This window comes from Dinoponera quadriceps, unplaced genomic scaffold (genome assembly GCF_001313825.1).
Source record: "Dinoponera quadriceps isolate SergipeBrazil2010 unplaced genomic scaffold, ASM131382v1 scaffold4009, whole genome shotgun sequence".
In the NCBI taxonomy this organism is placed as follows: domain Eukaryota; kingdom Metazoa; phylum Arthropoda; class Insecta; order Hymenoptera; family Formicidae; genus Dinoponera; species Dinoponera quadriceps.
In genome coordinates, this window is record NW_014557992.1 from 686,927 (window position 1) to 706,518 (window position 19,592).

The 19,592-nt window shown below is 42.5% G+C and overlaps 4 protein-coding genes across 8 annotated transcripts; 1 reads left to right on the top strand and 3 right to left on the bottom strand.

Moving 5' to 3' along the window:
* Nucleotides 1-391: 391 nt before the first annotated feature.
* On the bottom strand, nt 392-3,859 carry LOC106749579 (defensin-like). Its single transcript, XM_014629205.1, has 3 exons — nt 3,796-3,859; nt 2,336-2,559; nt 392-1,685 (listed from the first exon to the last, which is right to left on the bottom strand). The coding sequence occupies exons 1-3, from the start codon at nt 3,857-3,859 to the stop codon at nt 1,473-1,475; spliced, it is 501 nt and encodes a 166-aa protein (XP_014484691.1). The 3' UTR covers nt 392-1,472.
* Nucleotides 3,860-5,535: 1,676 nt separating this feature from the next.
* Nucleotides 5,536-10,002, top strand: LOC106749587 (apoptosis-inducing factor 1, mitochondrial). Of its 4 annotated transcripts, none has more exons than XM_014629219.1 (13): nt 5,536-5,763; nt 5,848-6,264; nt 6,810-7,075; nt 7,162-7,195; nt 7,310-7,476; nt 7,556-7,686; nt 7,867-8,042; nt 8,125-8,316; nt 8,402-8,592; nt 8,671-8,923; nt 9,009-9,169; nt 9,242-9,481; nt 9,610-10,002. In XM_014629219.1, the coding sequence occupies exons 2-13, from the start codon at nt 6,168-6,170 to the stop codon at nt 9,679-9,681; spliced, it is 1,980 nt and encodes a 659-aa protein (XP_014484705.1). In that variant the 5' UTR covers nt 5,536-5,763; nt 5,848-6,167; the 3' UTR covers nt 9,682-10,002. The 4 variants fall into 4 exon arrangements, with proteins under 4 accessions (XP_014484705.1, XP_014484704.1, XP_014484703.1 ...); XM_014629218.1 differs by having other exon boundaries at nt 5,851-6,264; XM_014629217.1 differs by having other exon boundaries at nt 5,536-6,264.
* A 103-nt stretch (nt 10,003-10,105) lies between these two features.
* On the bottom strand, nt 10,106-15,563 carry LOC106749585 (protein broad-minded-like). Of its 2 annotated transcripts, none has more exons than XM_014629214.1 (8): nt 13,775-15,563; nt 13,020-13,357; nt 12,751-12,941; nt 12,213-12,635; nt 11,296-11,615; nt 10,723-10,900; nt 10,425-10,602; nt 10,106-10,349 (listed from the first exon to the last, which is right to left on the bottom strand). In XM_014629214.1, exons 1-8 carry the CDS (start codon nt 15,451-15,453, stop codon nt 10,303-10,305), a joined length of 3,354 nt encoding a protein of 1,117 aa, XP_014484700.1. In that variant the 5' UTR covers nt 15,454-15,563; the 3' UTR covers nt 10,106-10,302. The 2 variants fall into 2 exon arrangements, with proteins under 2 accessions (XP_014484700.1, XP_014484699.1); XM_014629213.1 differs by having other exon boundaries at nt 10,425-10,640.
* Nucleotides 15,564-15,666: 103 nt separating this feature from the next.
* LOC106749586 (TBC domain-containing protein kinase-like protein) lies at nt 15,667-19,567 on the bottom strand. Its single transcript, XM_014629216.1, has 12 exons — nt 19,077-19,567; nt 18,742-18,991; nt 18,426-18,654; nt 18,082-18,356; nt 17,837-17,983; nt 17,429-17,711; nt 17,191-17,368; nt 16,923-17,129; nt 16,583-16,842; nt 16,398-16,525; nt 15,996-16,158; nt 15,667-15,928 (listed from the first exon to the last, which is right to left on the bottom strand). Exons 1-12 carry the CDS (start codon nt 19,279-19,281, stop codon nt 15,821-15,823), a joined length of 2,433 nt encoding a protein of 810 aa, XP_014484702.1. The 5' UTR covers nt 19,282-19,567; the 3' UTR covers nt 15,667-15,820.
* Between the last annotated feature and the right edge of the window lie 25 nt (nt 19,568-19,592).

Here is a 19,592-nt window from a genome sequence, read left to right on the forward strand (position 1 = left end):
ACATGCATAAATTATTCTTCCCCCTCCTCCTCTCTCTCTCTACACACTATTACATAAATTATTAACTTTCGCTTATCAGTTTTCAATACTCCTCGAAAAATCGTACACGAAGAACTGGTTATGCTAACTAAATTTCATTGCAATCGCCAACAAATACATAGTAACAACGATATGGTTTAGTTGCAACAGCAAAATTATTTTTCTTCGTGCACATAAATATCACAACTCAATTTAAATCTGCAGTTTTATTATTAATATTAGAAATATTCTAAAGATAATAGCGCGTTCGATATTTATTTCGGACTCCTCGCGTTGCAAAAAAGTGACGGGAGGAAAAAGGGGGAAGAAATATTAACAGCGCGTACAGAATTTCTATATAGTTATACTAGCTGTCACCCGCGAGCACATTTTGAATGCGTAAATGCCGTGAGCTATAAATCGAGTGGTGAGCAGATAAGGAAAATATTTGTGAGCTATTAAAACAAATACAAACCACCGGCGAACGCTGGCATTGCTGCAACCGTTGTTATGGCGAGAAGGGAATAGTGAAACAGATATATTCCCATATCCTCGCAAAACAAAGCGCCAGTTTTCGTATCGCGATGAATCGCATCACGTGCGGTACTTTTAAACATCGACTGCGGCTTTAACTGTCCTCTTTTTCGGAGGGCTGAATTACGTGACGATCAATTCATGTCTTCTCGTGTAACTGCATATGTAATTTCGATCAGATTGAGTAGCACGGTAGATCTCGGTCGATTAAATTCACTTTGACGCTGTAGTACGCCAGTCAACGCGTATAAACCGTCGCGTTTCTCCGCACGAAGTCGAGTATCGATTTCCACGATTACAGCGCGAATTCGCTGCGTGTCAGCGATCGGGCGTCGGTAATTTCATTGTCTCACGAATCGCTTTTAGATAATCAAGTTGAAAGACGAATCTCGATCGTAGGACTTATTCGCGCTCGCTATGTAAGAGATCGAACAGGCGACGGAAAAATAATCGGTTGCGCGAGTCCCGGAGCGTCTAGCGATCGTGAAGCATGATCGCTTTGCGTTTTCGCCGCTTTTCGCACGTCGTTTGACCGCAGCGCCAGCCGGAGGTTTGTACATGCATAGTAACAATACAGTAAAACAGCATATAACGGTGAACGATAAATTACCTATTGCATTCACCTGCATATACGCGATACGAACGTTTCTCACCGTCCCTGATCTTAATATTAGTTTACGAGTGATAAACAAGTCATTTTAGAAGACGGATACGAACCCTTCGAGTTCTCGCCGAGGCCGTCGGAAGGACATGCCGGAAGATATCGCAGGGTCACTTGCAAGTTCAGTAACGCCGCGTGCAAGTCACGTTGCATACTCGCGGCAAGTCGCGTTGCATACCGGCGGTCATTGCACCGGTTCGAATCGTATCGGTGTTTGCGTGTGCGACAGGTAAGCGATAAGAAACGATCTTGTCCGCGTTTAGCTTATCATATCAGTCCAGATTGCGCGTCTTGATAATGCAATTTTTGCTTCCAGCGGATCGATATGGGACGAAATGTCGACGAAAGAGACTGCATCGGTGAATTTCCTCGAGCGCGTTTGCAGGAAAAATCGACCGGTATATTTATACTGGAGGTCTACGGTTATTTCGGTGTTTCCCTTCTCGTTCTCCGCGCGTTCTCTGTCGTGTCTCTAAATAGGGAAAAAGAGGATTCACCATTTATTCATAAAATTCGCACAGGTCGCATTCAAGTCGCAGCGCGATTTAAAATAAAAATATTGCGACTTCGACTACGCTTGCGTATGATAATATAATATATATAGTATTATATATATGCTTTTAAAGAAAGACGCAATGAAAAATAATATGAAGAGGCGTGCGAATATAATATTGATTTTCGTGTCTAAATATTTAAATATTTCTTAAAGACATCTTAGATATCTAAATATTTATTAAAGACGAATCTATAGATTAGAGAGGAGGATAGGAGTTACACTCACTGGTAAAATCTTAATCGAATACGAATTTCATATTTCCAAAGACAGTTTAACCCTTCCTTTGGTTCTGAAACTATGTGTTCCATGATTCATTAAAAATCGCGAAAGAAAACTTCATTACAGGCTATTACAATGCATATGTATTATAAAAAATATATTTTATGAACTATATATACACGCTGTTGACACACGCGAGTTTTCTGAATTAACCGCATAAAATTCTCCAACAACTTAAATACATCACACTAATCGACTCGGAAAGAAACCGAAGATCGTTTTCTTCGAGTTGTAAATCACTTGTAAATCACGTCGAAGCACCAGCAATTATGAAAAAAAGTATTTACTTGTACGGCGACTGATTTGCGACACACACAGACACGTCGACTGTTGCAGCTGCCTCCGGACTTTCCACGTAACATGCAGTGCGCGGCGCAAGCGAAGTCGTTCACCTTAAAAGCACTAAGAAGATCGGAAGTGGTCCTACGTGCACAAAGATGAACGTAGTTTTCGAATAGTAACTTAGACAAGTCTTGCGTGTTGTCATCTGCAAACGAACAGTTAAATAGAGATTACACTACAGTCGACATAAAAATTGTTTCCTAGACCTAAACCGTTAATTCTAATTAATTTTGTAGTGTTGATCACACAAATATAACAATTAAAATCAAAACTTAGTTCTAATTTCCATTATATAGTAAATAACAATCAAAAGGAAATTTGATATTTGAGGCTTTCGTAGTACGGAGAAAAAAAATGTCTTCAAAATCATCTTTTTTAAATTTGTCTTTAATTTTCTGTAGAAGTATAGAGACTATTTTTATTCTTTCGTTATGTAACATTGGAAAGAAATTTTACTTTTTCTGACAGTATGAAATATAAAAATAAGAAATTATAGTAAAAATACATTCTGTTGTTTTATTTTCATACTTCGTACTATTAATTTACAAAAATTAAAATATAGCCTATATTTCGTAAACTATAGTAAAATATCTTTTTTCATTGTCATTCTCTGTTTCGACATATAAACATAAATGGGAAAAATTAAAATCCAAAAAGGATGCAATTTATGGTACGAAATTTGTTGGCCAGTGTTAACGAAAGGAGCAGACAGCGCGGATAAAGTGGACTATAACAATCTCTCTCGATCGTGACGCGAAAATACCGCGAGTCGTGGAAAATATTCCACTTTCGATCGGAATTGATTTTGCCCAGTTGTCCGGTGAAGTGTCGGAAACTTTCCAGTTGTTTCGGATACTACCCGAACGCCCGTAATGGGATAGCCGACGAAAAATAGGATCGTTTTGACTGGAAACCTCCTCGACTCTATAATGCATCCCCCGTTCGTATCGTCGCGCAATGTTCAACGAAAACGTATTTTATTCGGCTTATTACGGAGTTGAGCTTTCGTTGAGCTACTACATAGTTGTCGACGACAGATTGCGAAGCTAATCCACGAATATGGACCTAAGATATACTCAAAGAAATGGCTCACTCCTTGTTCACAATCTTGCTTTAAGACGTAAGCAAATTGACCAACCATGACCGATTACTCTTTTAATAAACGACAGTGATTGGTCAATTTGCTTATTTATATATATTTATATCTTAAAGCAAGGTTGCGGACAAAAAATAATTATTTTGAGGGTATCTTAGGTCCTAGCGGTCAATGTTCGAATTACCGTTCCAAAAATATAAGACATTCTAGAATTATTCCTGAACGTGTCTAAAATGTCCGGAAAGTGTCTCAGGACGTCTTAAACACGTTCAAGATGGTCTCAGGACATTTTGCGCTATTTGGTTGTACTTTCAACGGGCAAGGCGATGGCGACCGCGGCCAGAGCCAAGAGGACGGACACGCAGATCTTCATTCTAACACGCAGCGTGAACGATAGAGCGTCTGTTAGGTTTCGAGAATATACTATCGCCGAATAGTTTTCGCCGTGTTTTATATATTAATCAAATCGATTATCGCATCGCCCGTGTAATTGTGGTGGGGCGTGGCTCAACGATAATGAATATCATAATTTCGTGCACGAGTTAGCACAAGAGTATGTTTTCCACCTTTCACAAACAAAAGATCATGTATTATCCGCGTATACATATTTGCACACGTAATGTTATTAGAAATATAATAGTGCTTGTACGTCCGACATTTAACTTTCTGACGTTATTCGCAGTTTATTTAAATCAAAGAAGAGAGAGGAGTAAAATTACACGGGATTACTCAGGTGAGAATGCCCGAGAAAAAGAAAAAGTGAGAGAGAAAGAGAGAGAGAGAGAGAGTTATGGCAATTATATTTGCGCCACTGTATTATAATACGAGATTTATATGTACATAACCCATCGCCCAGGAATTCTCGCTGTTGCGTCTTATCTTGTTAACGTCGTAATATTTGCATTCATCCATCCACGTATATCATAAAAAAATTAAATGTCGGCTGTTAAATATCGATGCCATAAATACCGAGCTCGGAAATCGAAGGAATACTCGACCGAATGAAACTCGATCGATCGGACGATAATCGAAACCGTGAGAGATATATGCGCTCTCACAATAATCACGAGGAATCAACGTTAATAGAAATATTTGCTCTTTCCTTCTAAAGTGTTTTCCCGCTCGGGATTATGTACAATCAAACATTAAACATCGATATCGCGCGGATAGCTCGCGCAGATGTCGTTCCGATGATGATAAACATGGAATCGCGTTTCATGATGCTAACAAGAAATATTTCGTCGTTAAATATACATATATTACGCTTGGAAAACATCCTTTTACAAATACCGTCGTGTTATCGTCGAGTAGTTGAAGAATCGTCAAATTTACCGTTTATTCGTCGGTCCGACAATGATCGGAAGCCACATAATTCAAAAAACAAGCTGGCCGATAAAATCTAACCTAATCATGTGACATCGATGCAGAAATGTATTATCGAAGCTTAAAACGGTATCGTATTCGTTACGATACTGATTGCCCATTAATTCGACGATAACATTTCGTATATAGTTTAGTTGCAGCGGTAGATTGGGGGGGGGGGGGGGGGGGGNATATGCATATGCATATACTGTATATATAATGTCTACGAATTAAATTCTTACCCTATGAGTGTTTGATCCGCCATAATTGCCATGTATCTAACAGGGAATCCTATTACCGTCCATTTTTCAACGGTTCGCTCGACACATCACAGCGAGCCTGCCGATTGACACAATCTTTAGACCTTACTTCGCTTGATATCGTTGCGTTATATATCTCACGTATGCCAGATCGGTCTGCTTACCTGCCCAAGTAATTCATACGCCACTCGCCGAATATAAGGGACAAATTTCCGAAAGAATTTGCAGGACGTTGCTCCGCAAGAAGGTCAATGGCGCCATTTTCGTACGCGTCCCAAAGCGAAAAGAGTCAATCGACTAGATGACGCTGCCGACAAGCCGAACGCGGGAAAATGGTACAACGTGCGCCATCTGCGACGCCGGGCGGAACTTTCTCCCGTTACCATGGATAAGTTACACCGCCGCATGGTGGCGTCACGTCGATAACGGATTATGTAAGAAAAATGAGAAAAATTCACCAGACCCCTGTGTCAGATCTCCGAGATTCTACCAATTGTAACTTCAATGAAAGCGAAATTCCTCTCGTATTGTATCTCATTGATTCTTACAGCGCTCTTGTCGACTGACCGGCGGATCGATCGCGCCTGAAGTTAGCTGCACTCGGCCGATTCGTCCCGTACAGTTTCGGCGCGTTGTGCTCCGTGTGGTTAGATACGTGCGTATATACCCGGATGGACGGCAAACTCAGCGAGGTATAAAGGGCTCTTGGGAAATTTACGTGTTTTATCCCTTTATCCAGCAGTGTTGTCGTCGTCACATCACGTGAGAAATCCTCAGTGGTTTGGTGGCGAGCTAAACGGGAAAAGTCGACCCGATGCGCGCGCGATAGGAAGCAGGCGAAGGAGAAAAACAGACACGGACGGACGAACGGACAGTGTGGAAGAATAGGTGTTTCGGGTGATGGAGTGTCCCACGCCGTGCACCGTCGAGTTCGTTCTTCCGGTCGGGGCCGAGAGCAGCAGCCAACAGGTATACGCGAGCAACGGCAGCAGCTGAGGGGAGGCGCGCCGCGCCACCATATTGAGTGAAGCGGACGGACGACGTGGACCCGTGGCGAAGATGATCGTCTGCGGCAGAGTCATCGGCCGATTATCGTCGAGGCTGACGCACGCGACTCGCCTGTATCAGCCCGTTAATTACGCGGGTACGTATCGACGTACGTATTCTCGCTACTCCGCGAGACCTACTCCGCGTCTCGGGATCCGCAATGGTCACGAGGCTTCCCGGCGGAACCCGTCCCGTTTCCCGCCTATTTTACCGCTGGTTTTTCTCCGGATTGAAAGAGAGTGTTCAGCTCGTGTCTCTCGTATCATGGATTTAGTACCGTCTGCGGTACGTTCGTACGACCGCGATAATCGCAGCTTCCGGGCAGTCGGAACTATGTTTACAACCTTCCACGCGGCCTGTTTGCTCTGAAGTAGGCGGCGTATGATGTAACGCGAGAGGAAGAGAGAGAGAGAAAGAAAAGAAAACTATCACACTTTGGGATAATTCATTTTTTCGTACCTTTTTTTCCTTCTGTGCTAGTTTTTTTTTTATGATTGACGAATGATAATTGCTACATATATCGTACGTTACTTTAATTTTTCTCCTCTTTTGCTGCATTGCCATTGGTAATAGCCTTTTGGTCAGCAAAGAATTTCTCTTGGTAACGCCTTCTTGATTAATGTTCCTTTGATAACTTACTAAAAATGTTTACAGGGACTGTAAATATTAGTAATTTACACTACAGTAGCGATGCGAGCAATAAGAAGACGCCAGGCACCACTATCAAACCAGAAGAATGTGTGCCTAAATATTGCAAGACAGAACAAGGGATTCCTGCCTGTGCGTTGCCTAATGGATCCTGTCCGCCACCATTTGATAAAGAGCAAAAGCAATCGGGTGATAAAGGTGGCAAGAAATATCAATTTCAATATTGGCACTTGCTCACTGCCTTGGTTGTAACAGGAATCGCTGGATATACGGTAGTGTATTGGTAATCCTATATCGAATTAACAATACTAATTAATTTATTCTTTATATTTCTAATTGATATTTAAATGTTCAATAGCTATTTTTAACTGTGTCGAAAGGTGATGGGACAGGTGAGTTGAAACCTAGCCTATAAATAGACAAGATTAAATCAAGAATTGAATAGGAATTTGGATAGGATAATGAAATTCAATCAAATATACTATTTGTGTGTATCATTTTTGTAGTTTCTGAAAAGAAAGACAAGAGGAAGCTTAGAAGGTTTAGGCAGAAAACGAAAATTCCAACAGAATCACAGTCATTACCTCCAGAAATACCTTATCTATTGATAGGTGGTGGAACGGCTGCATTTTCAGCATTTAGGTCAATTAAATCTAGGGATCCCAAAGCTACGGTGTGTCAACAGTATATGTCAATACATTGTAACTTAATTTGTTTATGAAAAAACACAGCAAGTAAATATTTCTTTCTAGGTTTTAGTAATAACGGAGGAAGAAGAGTTTCCGTACATGAGACCACCATTATCCAAAGAACTTTGGTACAATACAGACAGAGAATCATCACAGCAATTACGTTTTAAGCAGTGGAATGGAACTCAGAGGAGGTGAAGTCAATTGATTTAACATATGCTGAATAGGTGACTCATTGGTGATACAATTTTTTTCTCTGACGAGTTGCTAAATAATTATATCATCGGAAATCGTGTTAATTGCATTCAATATTATTAGTACAATGATGATGGTTTTACATGTGTATGAAGTTTCCCGTTATATTTATGTCGCAGCATATTCTATGAGCCAGGTGAATTCTATTTAAACATCGATGATCTTATAAAATCCGAAAAAGGCGGAGTTGCTGTAGCCACAGGCTGGAAAGTGACAAAACTCGATGTTTTAAACAAAAAGGCGATTCTCGAGGACGGGTATGAGATAAAATATGACAAGTGTCTCATAGCAACTGGTAAGTTCCATCGAATGTATCGAAGTAAGATTGCAGAGTAAATTTAGAATTGGGTCTTTCTCACATGCGATTGTATTCGCAGGTTCAACTCCGAAAAATCTCTCTGTGTTTGAATCCGCCGAGGACAATGTGAAAGACAAGATCACAACATACAGGACAAAGGAAGATTTTCTCGATCTGGAAGAAAGTGTGGCCGATTCCAAATGCAAAAATATCGCGGTCATCGGTGGCGGATTTCTGGGCTCGGAACTAGCCTGTGTGCTCGCTAGGAATTGTACGTTTTATTTATTTATTTTTTAACGGAATAATCTTTGATACTTGAAAGAATATTAGTAATATGTAAAATCTCCCCTTTTCAGATAAATCTAAAAACGTTTACCAAATCTTCAGAGAGAAATTTATAATGGATCAAGTGTTGCCAGAATACTTGAGCGAGTGGACCACGAATAAGGCCAAGGCTGAAGGTGTTAAAGTTGTACCCAGTAAAGAGGTCGAGGATTTTAGATACAAAGACAGTCAACTGTCTCTCGTTCTCACTGGTGGTGAAACTGTATGTTAGCATTGACATTGAGAGGTTTCGTTGACATTTTCGTGAACTAATCGAGCTTCATTTCGTTTTATTGATAAGATGAACGTTGATCGAGTGATAGTAGCGGTAGGTGCTGAACCAAATACGGATCTGGCGAAAACTTCTCGGTTGGAGACGGATCCTCAGATAGGAGGATTCCTTGTTAACGCCGAGTTAGAGGCGAGAAGCAATATTTGGGTTGCTGGTGATGCAGCGTGCTTCTACGACATTGTTCTTGGTAGAAGAAGGGTCCAACATCATGATCATGCCGTTATCTCTGGAAGATTAGCTGGGGAAAATATGACCGGTGCAGGTAACTTAATAAATTCATTGATATCTCTCCGGAATATTGATAATTACGAGGAGCGAGCAAAAGGATACGCGAACTTGGTTCGCAGGTAAACCGTATTTGCACCAAGCGATGTTCTGGTCTGACTTGGGACCTGATGTGGGATATGAAGCAGTAGGTATCGTAGACTCGTCCTTACCAACTGTTGCAGTCTTCGCGAAAGCAAGCGCGAAGGAAGGAAACGCGGAGTCGACTGCTAATCCTAACGAAGTAAGTAAACACCTCTCGATACAAAGTATATCTAATTGAAACCATTTTTCTTTTACGTTCTTCTCCTCCAAGAAACACAAGTCAAATCCCGAAGAGAAACAATCTGACATAAAATCAGAAGAAGCGTCGCAAATCGTAAAGAACATTGATTATACGAATTCAGAAAAGAAAGAAACGTCTGAACATAACACGAAATCAGAAGAAGAATCCAAGAAGGATTTTAACAAAGGCGTTATTTTTTATCTCAAAGACGACATTGTAGTAGGAATAGTGCTGTGGAATATCTTCAACCGAATCCGAATTGCCAAACAGGTAAGATGATTATAGATATTACTGAGGTATTAATCAACTTCTCTCTCTCTTTAATTCTTGTCATATTCAATCATAGTTCAATATGATATTTCCTAAAAATTTACGAATTTACCAATTCCATACTTTAGGTTCTCGCGAAAGGTACAAAATATGACGATCTGAACGAAGTAGCGAAGGTATTTACTATTCACGATGATTAATTTGTTTGATCGGCAAATAAGAAAATGAATGACAATACTACGAGGTTACTGTACTTTATGTAAAAAAGTTTCGGCTTCCTTGTTCGGGGTATTGTTATCGATGGAAAACTCACAGACGAATATCGCCGCACTCTGCAGGTATGCGAATTGTATATGACGTTAGCAGCGCTACTCCGTGTTGTACACGCTGATTTCTAAATACAGTCTGTACACGAAACGTTCTCATAGGGATACGCGAAATGTATGTACGTTCATCATAGTTGATGTGCTAACTGAAAGCATTTATAGGAAATAAAGGGAGAACCATTTTATTAATTATTACGTAACGGTCAATTACTACTTGTTATAGAAATACAATTGTTTTGCTAACGTTTAATTGTACACATAATTGTGCACTCATGCACGCACACATACACACTTTGGTGTAAAAGGATCTATAAAATATTTTACATGTCGAAGTTTACATTATTTTTATCTACACGGACGGTAACGCACTTTTTCGTCAACACTTCCCCGTATTTCAAATATAAATCGAGATAATTGATGTTTTATATCTCATCTTCTGAATTAATGTTTTTCGTCATTGCCGGTAAAACTCGGTTTCTGTATCGCTGACCTAAATTATCCATGTAGGTAATGTAATTGTGACAACGGTACTCGTCTAACACCTGTGTGAAAATACATTTGGCGAATTAACCGACGGTACATGTCATAAATAATTCCACCGTGTTCAAGATACATACCATATTTTCCGGCCACATTCTCCCGCTCGTTAAATCCTCCAGCAGAAGCTCCTGACAGAATACCAAAAGCGACACGCAGTGGTATACCATGTAATCGGGCGGGTACAGGATGCAGATCGCGACGAAATGAACTATCTCGCTCCACGGAAGAATTCCCCAGAAGCATTGCGATATCATTCTATTGAATATCATCCACCAGTTGATACCGCATACATCCTTGTCGCGTTTAAATCGGAGAGAACGTTAGATTTCATCGTTCAGGCATCAAATATTCTCCGCACGATATAAATCTAGTCACCTTCAGCGCGTATTTGATATTCGGGAGCTCGATATTAACCATGGCCTCTAAAACTTGCATGAAGGTGAATTGCGAGCTGGTGTTCTCGTTATTCCTCTCGTCCATAACATGGCCCAACTTCGGCCAGAGAAGCAGAGTCGATGGGAATTGAATCAATTGCATGATGAAGGTCTTGCACCTGTAATCAGTTATCGCTGATGATCGTGTATCACCCGGTATGAAAGAGGTCAATGATGAGAGCAAGCGACTGAGGGTCGTTATACTGTGTGTGTATATGTGTGTAATGACTAAATGAAAGACAAGTTTTCAACCTGAGACCCGATGTGCCGATGATGATACATGATTAGCTCGAGTCAATCGATATCGAGGGAGACAAGCTTGTTCGATCGATTTTACGTCTTCGTGATTATGTGGCGATTATTACCGTCTTTCGATCGCGAAGCGGTAATGTTGACTGAAACAAGGACGCCGTCGAGCGATTGATTCGCGGTCAGCTGAGGCTTAAATTCACCTCCCCCGATTCTCTTTCTCTGGTGGCAAGTGAATTGATTCGAGTCATCTGGAGTAACGTACTTATCTAGATCTCCGTCGCAGATAATGAACACTGTCGCCAAGAACCAGTCGAAGCCCTCGAATTTGCTCGGCTTGTTGTACTGTATGAACATGTAGGCGGAATGAATGAACTGCCTCAAGTTCTGCTTGGTATCGTCGTCGTTCTTCAGGATCCGCTGTTGCTCCGCGTAACTCAGAGCGACGTTGATCGCGTGCGCGTCTTCTGCGACCCAATAGTCCGCGTCGTACGTTATATTCTCTTGCCACACGAATTGTTCCACCCACTCCGCGGTCGGAATGGCTTTGTGCATTTGGCTCAGTAAATTCGTTATAACGGAATTCTAAAGTAAATTTCCCTGTGTGTAAATTTGATTCATCGATTCGATCAGATTGCGCGCCAAGTGCTCAGACACAATGACAGGAATAAGGAACGAGAAATTCAATATAGAGAATTAATAATAAGATACCGGGAATAAATTATAGTTTAAAATAGTCTAGAATTTAAAACACAATAAAAGAAATGGAAAATAAGATGTAAGAGATATTGTAAAACGAGATCATCACTTTTACTATTTTCTGATGAATTTCTGACGTCATCAAATAAGGATAGTCGCAGCGACTATTCAGGAGCCTTAATGCTCATCATTTTCTTGATAATTATTGATTGATTCAAACTGACTTTCATTTGTATATTAATGATCATTAGATATTTTGTCTAATTTTCAGTCAACTACTAAGCCCTATAAGCAATCCTCAAGTTACAATGAACAGTATGCCGACTATGTTCCTAATCCTAGTTTTCTATTCCTTTATTATGGATCAATTCCAGATTATCCGTTATGTCGACATTGAACTCCTTGTTCTTACTTATCTCTATTCAATTCTTTATTTCTTATTTCTTTCACTTTTTTTATCTGAGCTCTAATTCAGGGAATCACCTTCATCGGGTATCGCGACGCTTTATGAGCCGCTCGAACCTGCGACACCCAACCGATGTCCAACAATCCAGGCCTCTTTTCCTGCAACATGTCGTTTAACTCCGAATCATATTCCTCGTCGGAATAATTCATCGTGTCCGCGTATATCCTGGGCGGTGGGTATTCCGAAAAGAGCTGATACTCTTCCAACGGCATCGCGTACTGCTTCCTCTTGTGAGCCACGTAGTAGGATTTTAATAATATATCGTACCGCAGCAAACTAGAATCGTCGATCACGTATTCTTTCGTCAGTTCTGGCTCATAATTCTCGTTACCGTCGTCGTCGTCTATCATAGACCGCTCGTAATCCATTTCGTTGTCAGCTTGTTCCTCGCGTACTTCAATCATGATCGTGCTCTCCTTCTGAATATTTAATAGCGCGTCCTACAAATCGTACATCTATTATTGTGTGTAATTATAATCATACGTTCTCTTTTTATCTGATTTTTAATTATCCTTTTCATTACATTTGTCTCCAGCAGTGTGTTTGTCGTATTACCTCAAAGTTCAGCGAGTTCACTAAGTGGACATAGGCATCCAGGTTCCAGATGACCGCGTTCAAGGACAAGAGACCCAAATGATGGTAGCTCGAGTCCTCGTTCACCGCGGTCTGCAGTAATTCCGACAAGTTCGAAGGGTAATCCTTCTCCTCGTTATCTGACTCGTCATTCACCATAAACGCCGCGAAACCTGCTCCGATATGAATCATTTACTCGGACAAGATAAATCAGAATGAGACATAGCGCAACGGTTGCTGGTGTTATTTACAATTGAAGTTCAGGGAGAACAACGTGAGTATGTGCAGGAACTCCTTGATGTTCTCTCTATCCCAAGGATCGTAGAAGTGCGCGGGATCCTCCACGTTCGCACAGATTTGCGACACCAGAGTCGACAGGACGTGAGGTGCGAGATCCGCGAGCACCTTGTAGCCCAGATCGAAGTAACCGGCTGATGAGATGAAACTGACTATGTCGGTGGAGCTCCAGGATGCTCTCAACGGGACGATTAGTCCGCGAATCAATTCCTCAAACACGAGTTTCTCGTTGACGAGCGCTTGCAGGCCGAGCGGTATCGATACCATCTTCAGCAGAACTTTCTTGACGGCGCTGAAACGCGCGATTTTGACAATTAGATATTTCTGTTTGCGTATTATTTTTTATATTGTTTTATATTATTTCAGCTGACTTTACATTAGATAATTAGATGTCTCTTTTCTACTAAATGTTATTTAGTATTATTTGATTTTATACGATTTCATTTTACATTAACTTTAATTGATGTTATATCCTCCCTTCCCGATAAAAAAAAATTTCATATATAATAATATATATAATCATGTAAAAAATCATATAGAAATATAAGATTATATAAATATAATTATATAATTATACATAATTTTATATATTTCTATATGATTTTATACGATCATATAATGATTATACATGAAAATTTTTTTGTCGGATTAAATAATTAGAAGTCATTATGTAAGTCAAGAATCAAATCCATCCGTGGTCTCGTATTACCTGTCGAGCTGCTGAATTTTATTCTCATTCTCGACGCCGTACTTGTTCATCTTCTTATAGAAGTTGGCGACGGCCGGATAGAACTGCGTCTCTATCTGCACCTGCGCGGCCTCGTAGACGTCGTACACGTCGAACAGCTTCTCCATCAGCCCGAATGAACCGAGGATACATTCCATGTCCATTATAGAGAACGGCTGCTTCAGCAAATTCGACGCGTACAGCACGAAAATTGCGACCGGGCATTTCGACGGCGCGCCTTCGGAACTCGCGCTCGAGTGTTGCTTGCAGTCTGTAGTCAAAAACTCCGGACCGTCCGCGGTGTCCAGCATGTGGGAGATCACGTCCAACGTGTGCGGCCAGATCTTGACGTCGTTCCCTGGGAGAGACGTCAAGTGGCACAACGTGGCGTGATAAAATTCTGCGTTGTACAACACCTCCGACACGTTCAGCACGCTTCGCAGAGCGTGGCGGCAAGTGTCGTACACCCCGCTCGGCGCCTCCGTCGCCAGCTTGTTCAGAGAGCGGGACAGCTCGGTGAAGAAGTTCGCGATCTCGAACGGCGCCTTCAGCGAGCCGTCCGTCAGCAACGCTCTGCCCGTCTCGTAGCTGCAGAGCTGCGACACGAAGACCAAGCAGTGCAGATAAGTGACGGTCTCTATCGTGTTGCCGGGGATGCACAGATCGTTGCCCTCATCCACGATGGCGGCGGACAAGGAACAGGGTGTCTCCCGCAGACCGTTCTGGACGCACTCCACGACGTTTTGTAAGAACGTCGGCGACCTGGCCAAAGCGGCGACGAACGTCCTCCTGATGGACAGACCGTGCAGCCACCTTTTGCTCCACTTAGCTTGCGGCTCCACTACCGAGATGACATTGAGCATGTTCAAGGTCTTTGGTTGCAGCGTGTTGCCGAAGCTATGCGTACTGAGGAAGATTACAAATTGCTCCACGATATCCTCTGTAGTCTTGTCGATATGTCGGACACTCTTCAACAACTCTTCCTGGTAGCGGATTATCAAATGCATTATGCAGAACAGTTTCTCGTGCAGGAAGAACTTGAAGTTGATCCCGGAGATCAGAGTCGGCAGGGTCTCGCGCACCTTCTGCGAGTGATACTGCGCGTTGAACGCATTCAGCAAATTGCCGTAGATACTGTGCATCTGCACGCTGCTCAGCAGCTTCGCGTGCACCTGCATGCTGGCCTCGAATATGGCCCTGCTGTCATCCGTGAGGCCGTCCAGCAACGCCTTCTGCAGAACGTCCCAGTGAGGACTGTTGTTCACGTTCGACAAGTCGATCTTCAACAGGATTTCGTAGCCAGCCAGTCTCACGTGGACCGGCTTGTCGCGACTGATCTTTTCGATGATGTAACTGTGTTGCTCCCCCTCCTCTCCCTGCGGAGAGGTGGCCCAGTCGTCCGTCATGAGATCACTCGTGAACGAGAGCGACGACTGCGTACGCGACGCCGCGGACGACGGCTTGACCGTCACGTACTGCTCGGTGATCACCATCTTCATGGAATTCAACAGACTCGCCATGTCCCTGGACTGCGTAAGCCTGTGAGCGATCTCGCCGCTGCTTTGCTCCTTGTCTATGTCGCTCTGTATGATACTCCCGAACTCCTTTCTCAGACACTTCCTCAACCACTTTTGCAAATCCGACGGTACACCTTTATCCATAATTATGAATTCTTAATTATTGAGCTAATAAATTCGAAGAAGGTAACTGAGCACAGTGCTACGATGTGAACGACGCACGTGGTGGAGCCTTCATAGTTTTGACATTTGTTACCATAGCAACGGCGAGGGATACCTTACGGCGCACGCTGTAAGGACATATATAGCACGCATTCTCGGCGGACATGTCCCCGAGGAATAATTAAGCCACGCTCATTCGCTCATGAATTATTTTATCGCAAAATTTTACAGCCTGTTGTACAAGTTTTACAGGTGTCACACGTAATATCGATTGGACTTTATCAACGACGGAGTAAGTCTGAGAGCATTATGTACAGTAACGTCATTCTTAGATTCGTGACTCTCTCAACTAACGCGCAGGTACTATGATATTCGGAGCTTTGGAACGTAACGCGTTAATGCCGCCTTGCAGAGAGCAGACTCCCACGACACCGCATTTTACCAGGAAATCTGCAAACTGTCGGATGAACTCGTTAGAACAGATCTCTCTTTCACCATTCTCGATCTACCTGCTATGTACGTACCAGCGCGTTATTTTGATCGTGCGGTCCGATAATCACGACAACGCTGCTCTTGTTGTCCGTCAGTGGCTTCGCATGCGGTCCGAGCGTGTCGATGTGAGTCTGAGAAAGTTGCACACTCGTAAACGGGATATTAATACTGTTAAGAATAGCACCTCTTTCGAACCTGTCGAAGGACAGAGATCTCGTCAATTTGGGAACAAGTCTTTATATTGGCGTATAAATTAAATACAATTTATTATATAAAATTTATACATAAATTTGTAAATTAAATTTATATATTTACATTATTAATTTATAAGTATAATTTATAAATTACATCTAATTCATCAATAATATATGAATTACAGATAATTTATTAAGGATACGTATTTATTTCGGTATAAATTTTACGCGAGTACTTACTGTATATTACTGCGTACGTCGACCACTATCACCTTGCTCGGCGAGTTGTTGTGGAGATTTAGGAAATCGTCGACGCTTATCCGTGGCATTTTCTCGGTCCCCACCTCGGGCTCGGTCCAATTTGCATCCTGCGAATAGATCGATATTTCAAAAGTGCGTCAGATGTGCCGGAATGAAGTTCATACCTTTGTCGTGTTATACTGATGCTTTCTGTACGTGATGCTAGCCGGTGTGTTCTGATACATCGTCATGGAGTCTTTAACGCACAGCTCTATGTCGATCTCGGGCAGATCGGAGAACAAGAGGATGCACTCGTTGAAACCAGACATCAGCAGCGAGTCTCGCAGCTGCTTCAGTATCGCCAGTCCGACCAAGAGAGGAAACGACGAGTCTCCCAACAATAACTTATCCCACAGATGCAATATCTTGTGCAGTGGAAACACGTCTAAAACACGAATAGCTCTTTCCAGCGGCGCGATAAACGCGACGTATGCTGAAGTTATATGTCTACGGTGACAAACTCACGTGAAAACATCGTCAAGAACCACGGTATAGCGAACAGTTCCGGTACAAAATTAATGGACTTCAGATGATTCGCCAATTGGGGATCGTGGAACGCTATGATCTGAGAGAACTTCCCCAGATATTCCTGTATCACCGCCGAGTTGTCTTTCAAGAAGAACTTGTGCAGATACTTCGGTATGAAAGCAGAGAGACACCCGAACGCGCGAGCTGCAATGATACACGCGACGAGTCACGAGATGCAAACGCGCGTTTCAACCAGCCGACTCACCTTCGTTGTTAAAATTCAGGTAAAGGAAGGGCGCGGTCAGCGAATCGAGTCCCTGCCAGTACACATAGTGCGGATTGTTCCTGACCCAAGCCTTGAGTAATCGTTGCAGTCGCTCGTGTCCGGCGCCGGACGACAGCAGCTCGCTGTATTGATGACACCTCGGTATATCCACCTCTATCTGACAAATCATTGGCGAGATGCATTTACGTGTCGAATGTATTGCGCACACCGGTCATACCTGTCGGTCGGTGTGTGTGGGCGTTTCCTTGTCGATCATGTCGTAACGCTTCTGCAGGTCGCCGGTGATACCGAGCAAAGCAGCCCACACGGCGCCCCGCACCGGCGGCGGTATGTCCTTGTGCGCCTCCTCGATAATCGCATCCTGAGTGAGCGGATACACTTGTAAGAGCCGGTCGTACAGGACCAACCGGTAAAACTGATACTCGGTGTCGCGCTCCCGTATAATCAACGGCAACTGGGACGCGGCGTTCGTCAGGTCTTCCTGCGCCTGAACTCGCATTCTGCAACGCAGTATTATATTATAAAAGAAAAGCCTGCATCGGCGTACACATATGAATGGTATCTGTGCAATTGTTCTACAATATCGAAATAAGCGATACAAAACAAAGAGGATAAATTCACTCACTGGTCCGTCAACCAAGGATAATTTGCTATGTACGGAATGTGAGCCAGACGTTGGCGAAGGGTCTCTATAGGAACCTTCACGACCCTTACGTCGAGTAGACTAGCGGTATCTCTCTGGCCGAACATTTGGCCCAGCAGTATGACTAAGCTGAAATACAAGGAGAATTTCGAACAACCGATGTAATCACATTGAATATAATTTGTCCCTATCACATTACATTCACAGAGAGACGTTTGCGGAATTACTTGGGAATGGATAAAATAGGCGGCCTCGATCTGATGAGACCCTGTTTCTTCAGATCTACAGTAATGTCCCCGCCGGCCAATTGCCACAGGTAATACAGCTCGTCCATTTTCCTAACTATTATATTTTTGTAAAGATTTTCTTCCCTCTCCTGGGCGTTTCTCGTTAAATGCTCCGCGAATATCGACAGTTCTAACAGTTCTTCGGGAGTTTTACGCTTCGTAGGATGTATTTGCAGGCAGGAATCGACGAATTCCCTCAGATCCTTTGATAGCTTCTGCATGATACAAAATGAGGTATGTAACATTGCGACGCAAACAGATAATATGTAGATACAAATCCATACTTCGTAAGCTTGGAAACAATTATTTTCTCTGGCAAGACGTTCGAATATGCTGGTGTCGCACAATATTAAGCTCAGAACTTTCCTCAAGCATTGGGACAATTTGACACCAGGCCAAATAGGCTGTCCTAACAACTGCTCTGCTACGATCATTCCCAGAGACCAGGAATCTACCTTAACGCCACTTGAACTAGGATTCAAAAATACTTCTGGCGCCGTATACTTTGGAGAACTGATAAGAAAATATTTCATGTAAGCTTTCTTCAAGTAAGTAAATTCGTTCAAATCGTCATCAAAGAAAAGGGATATTTGAAGATACCCGATTGGGAAAGACACATTTTTCCCTCCGTCTGTCATATAGTACAATCCATAATTGTAAAGCTGTACATCGCCGTTTGTCTTGATCAAAATATTATCTGGACTCAAGTGTCTATGCACCAGATCGAGTTCGTTCATGTGCTGCAATCCTAAGAGACACTGAAAGGATATCTTGGCAATCTCTTCTGTGCTGAGATCTTGCTTGGTATTCAAAGGATCACCGCTGTACTCCGCAACGACCACTATTCTCTCTAAAAGTATGTGCGGAATTAAGTTATATGGTATGTAAATAAATATCCAAGCTTGTGTCTGTGTATTTGAACTGAGACTTCTTACCATGCTTGCTTCTGATTATATCGAGATAAAGAGAAAGATGCGGATGGTAAATGGTCTTCAAAAATTGCGACTTCCCATAAATTGTTATAGAATTTGGAGTGAGTGGCAGACCGTTGCTACCGCACACTTCCACCGGGTGACTCTGTGCGAAGAAAGTCATGCCACCCAAACATCGCTCCTCGTTCTCCAAGAGTGCCGGACACATGTTCGTAAGATTATTTATAAAATTCTTCGATCATAGCGAGCTCCACCGCTCTGACTCGAAATTACCGTCGCTCATGATCATTGCAGATAAGTGGGCATTTTTCACGAAGGGAGAGAGATACGCCTACTCTGCCCATCATTTACAGCTGTCACTGAATCAAACAACATGAGAACATAAATGCGTCTGTCGTCGAGTTTATCACTTGAAAATATAAAGTGCGTCTGCTTTATTGATGAGTTATATCACAACCTCGATTCTTCATGAGAAAGAAACGGGTGGCGGCACGTAGCGGAGACAAATCGAGATCGCAA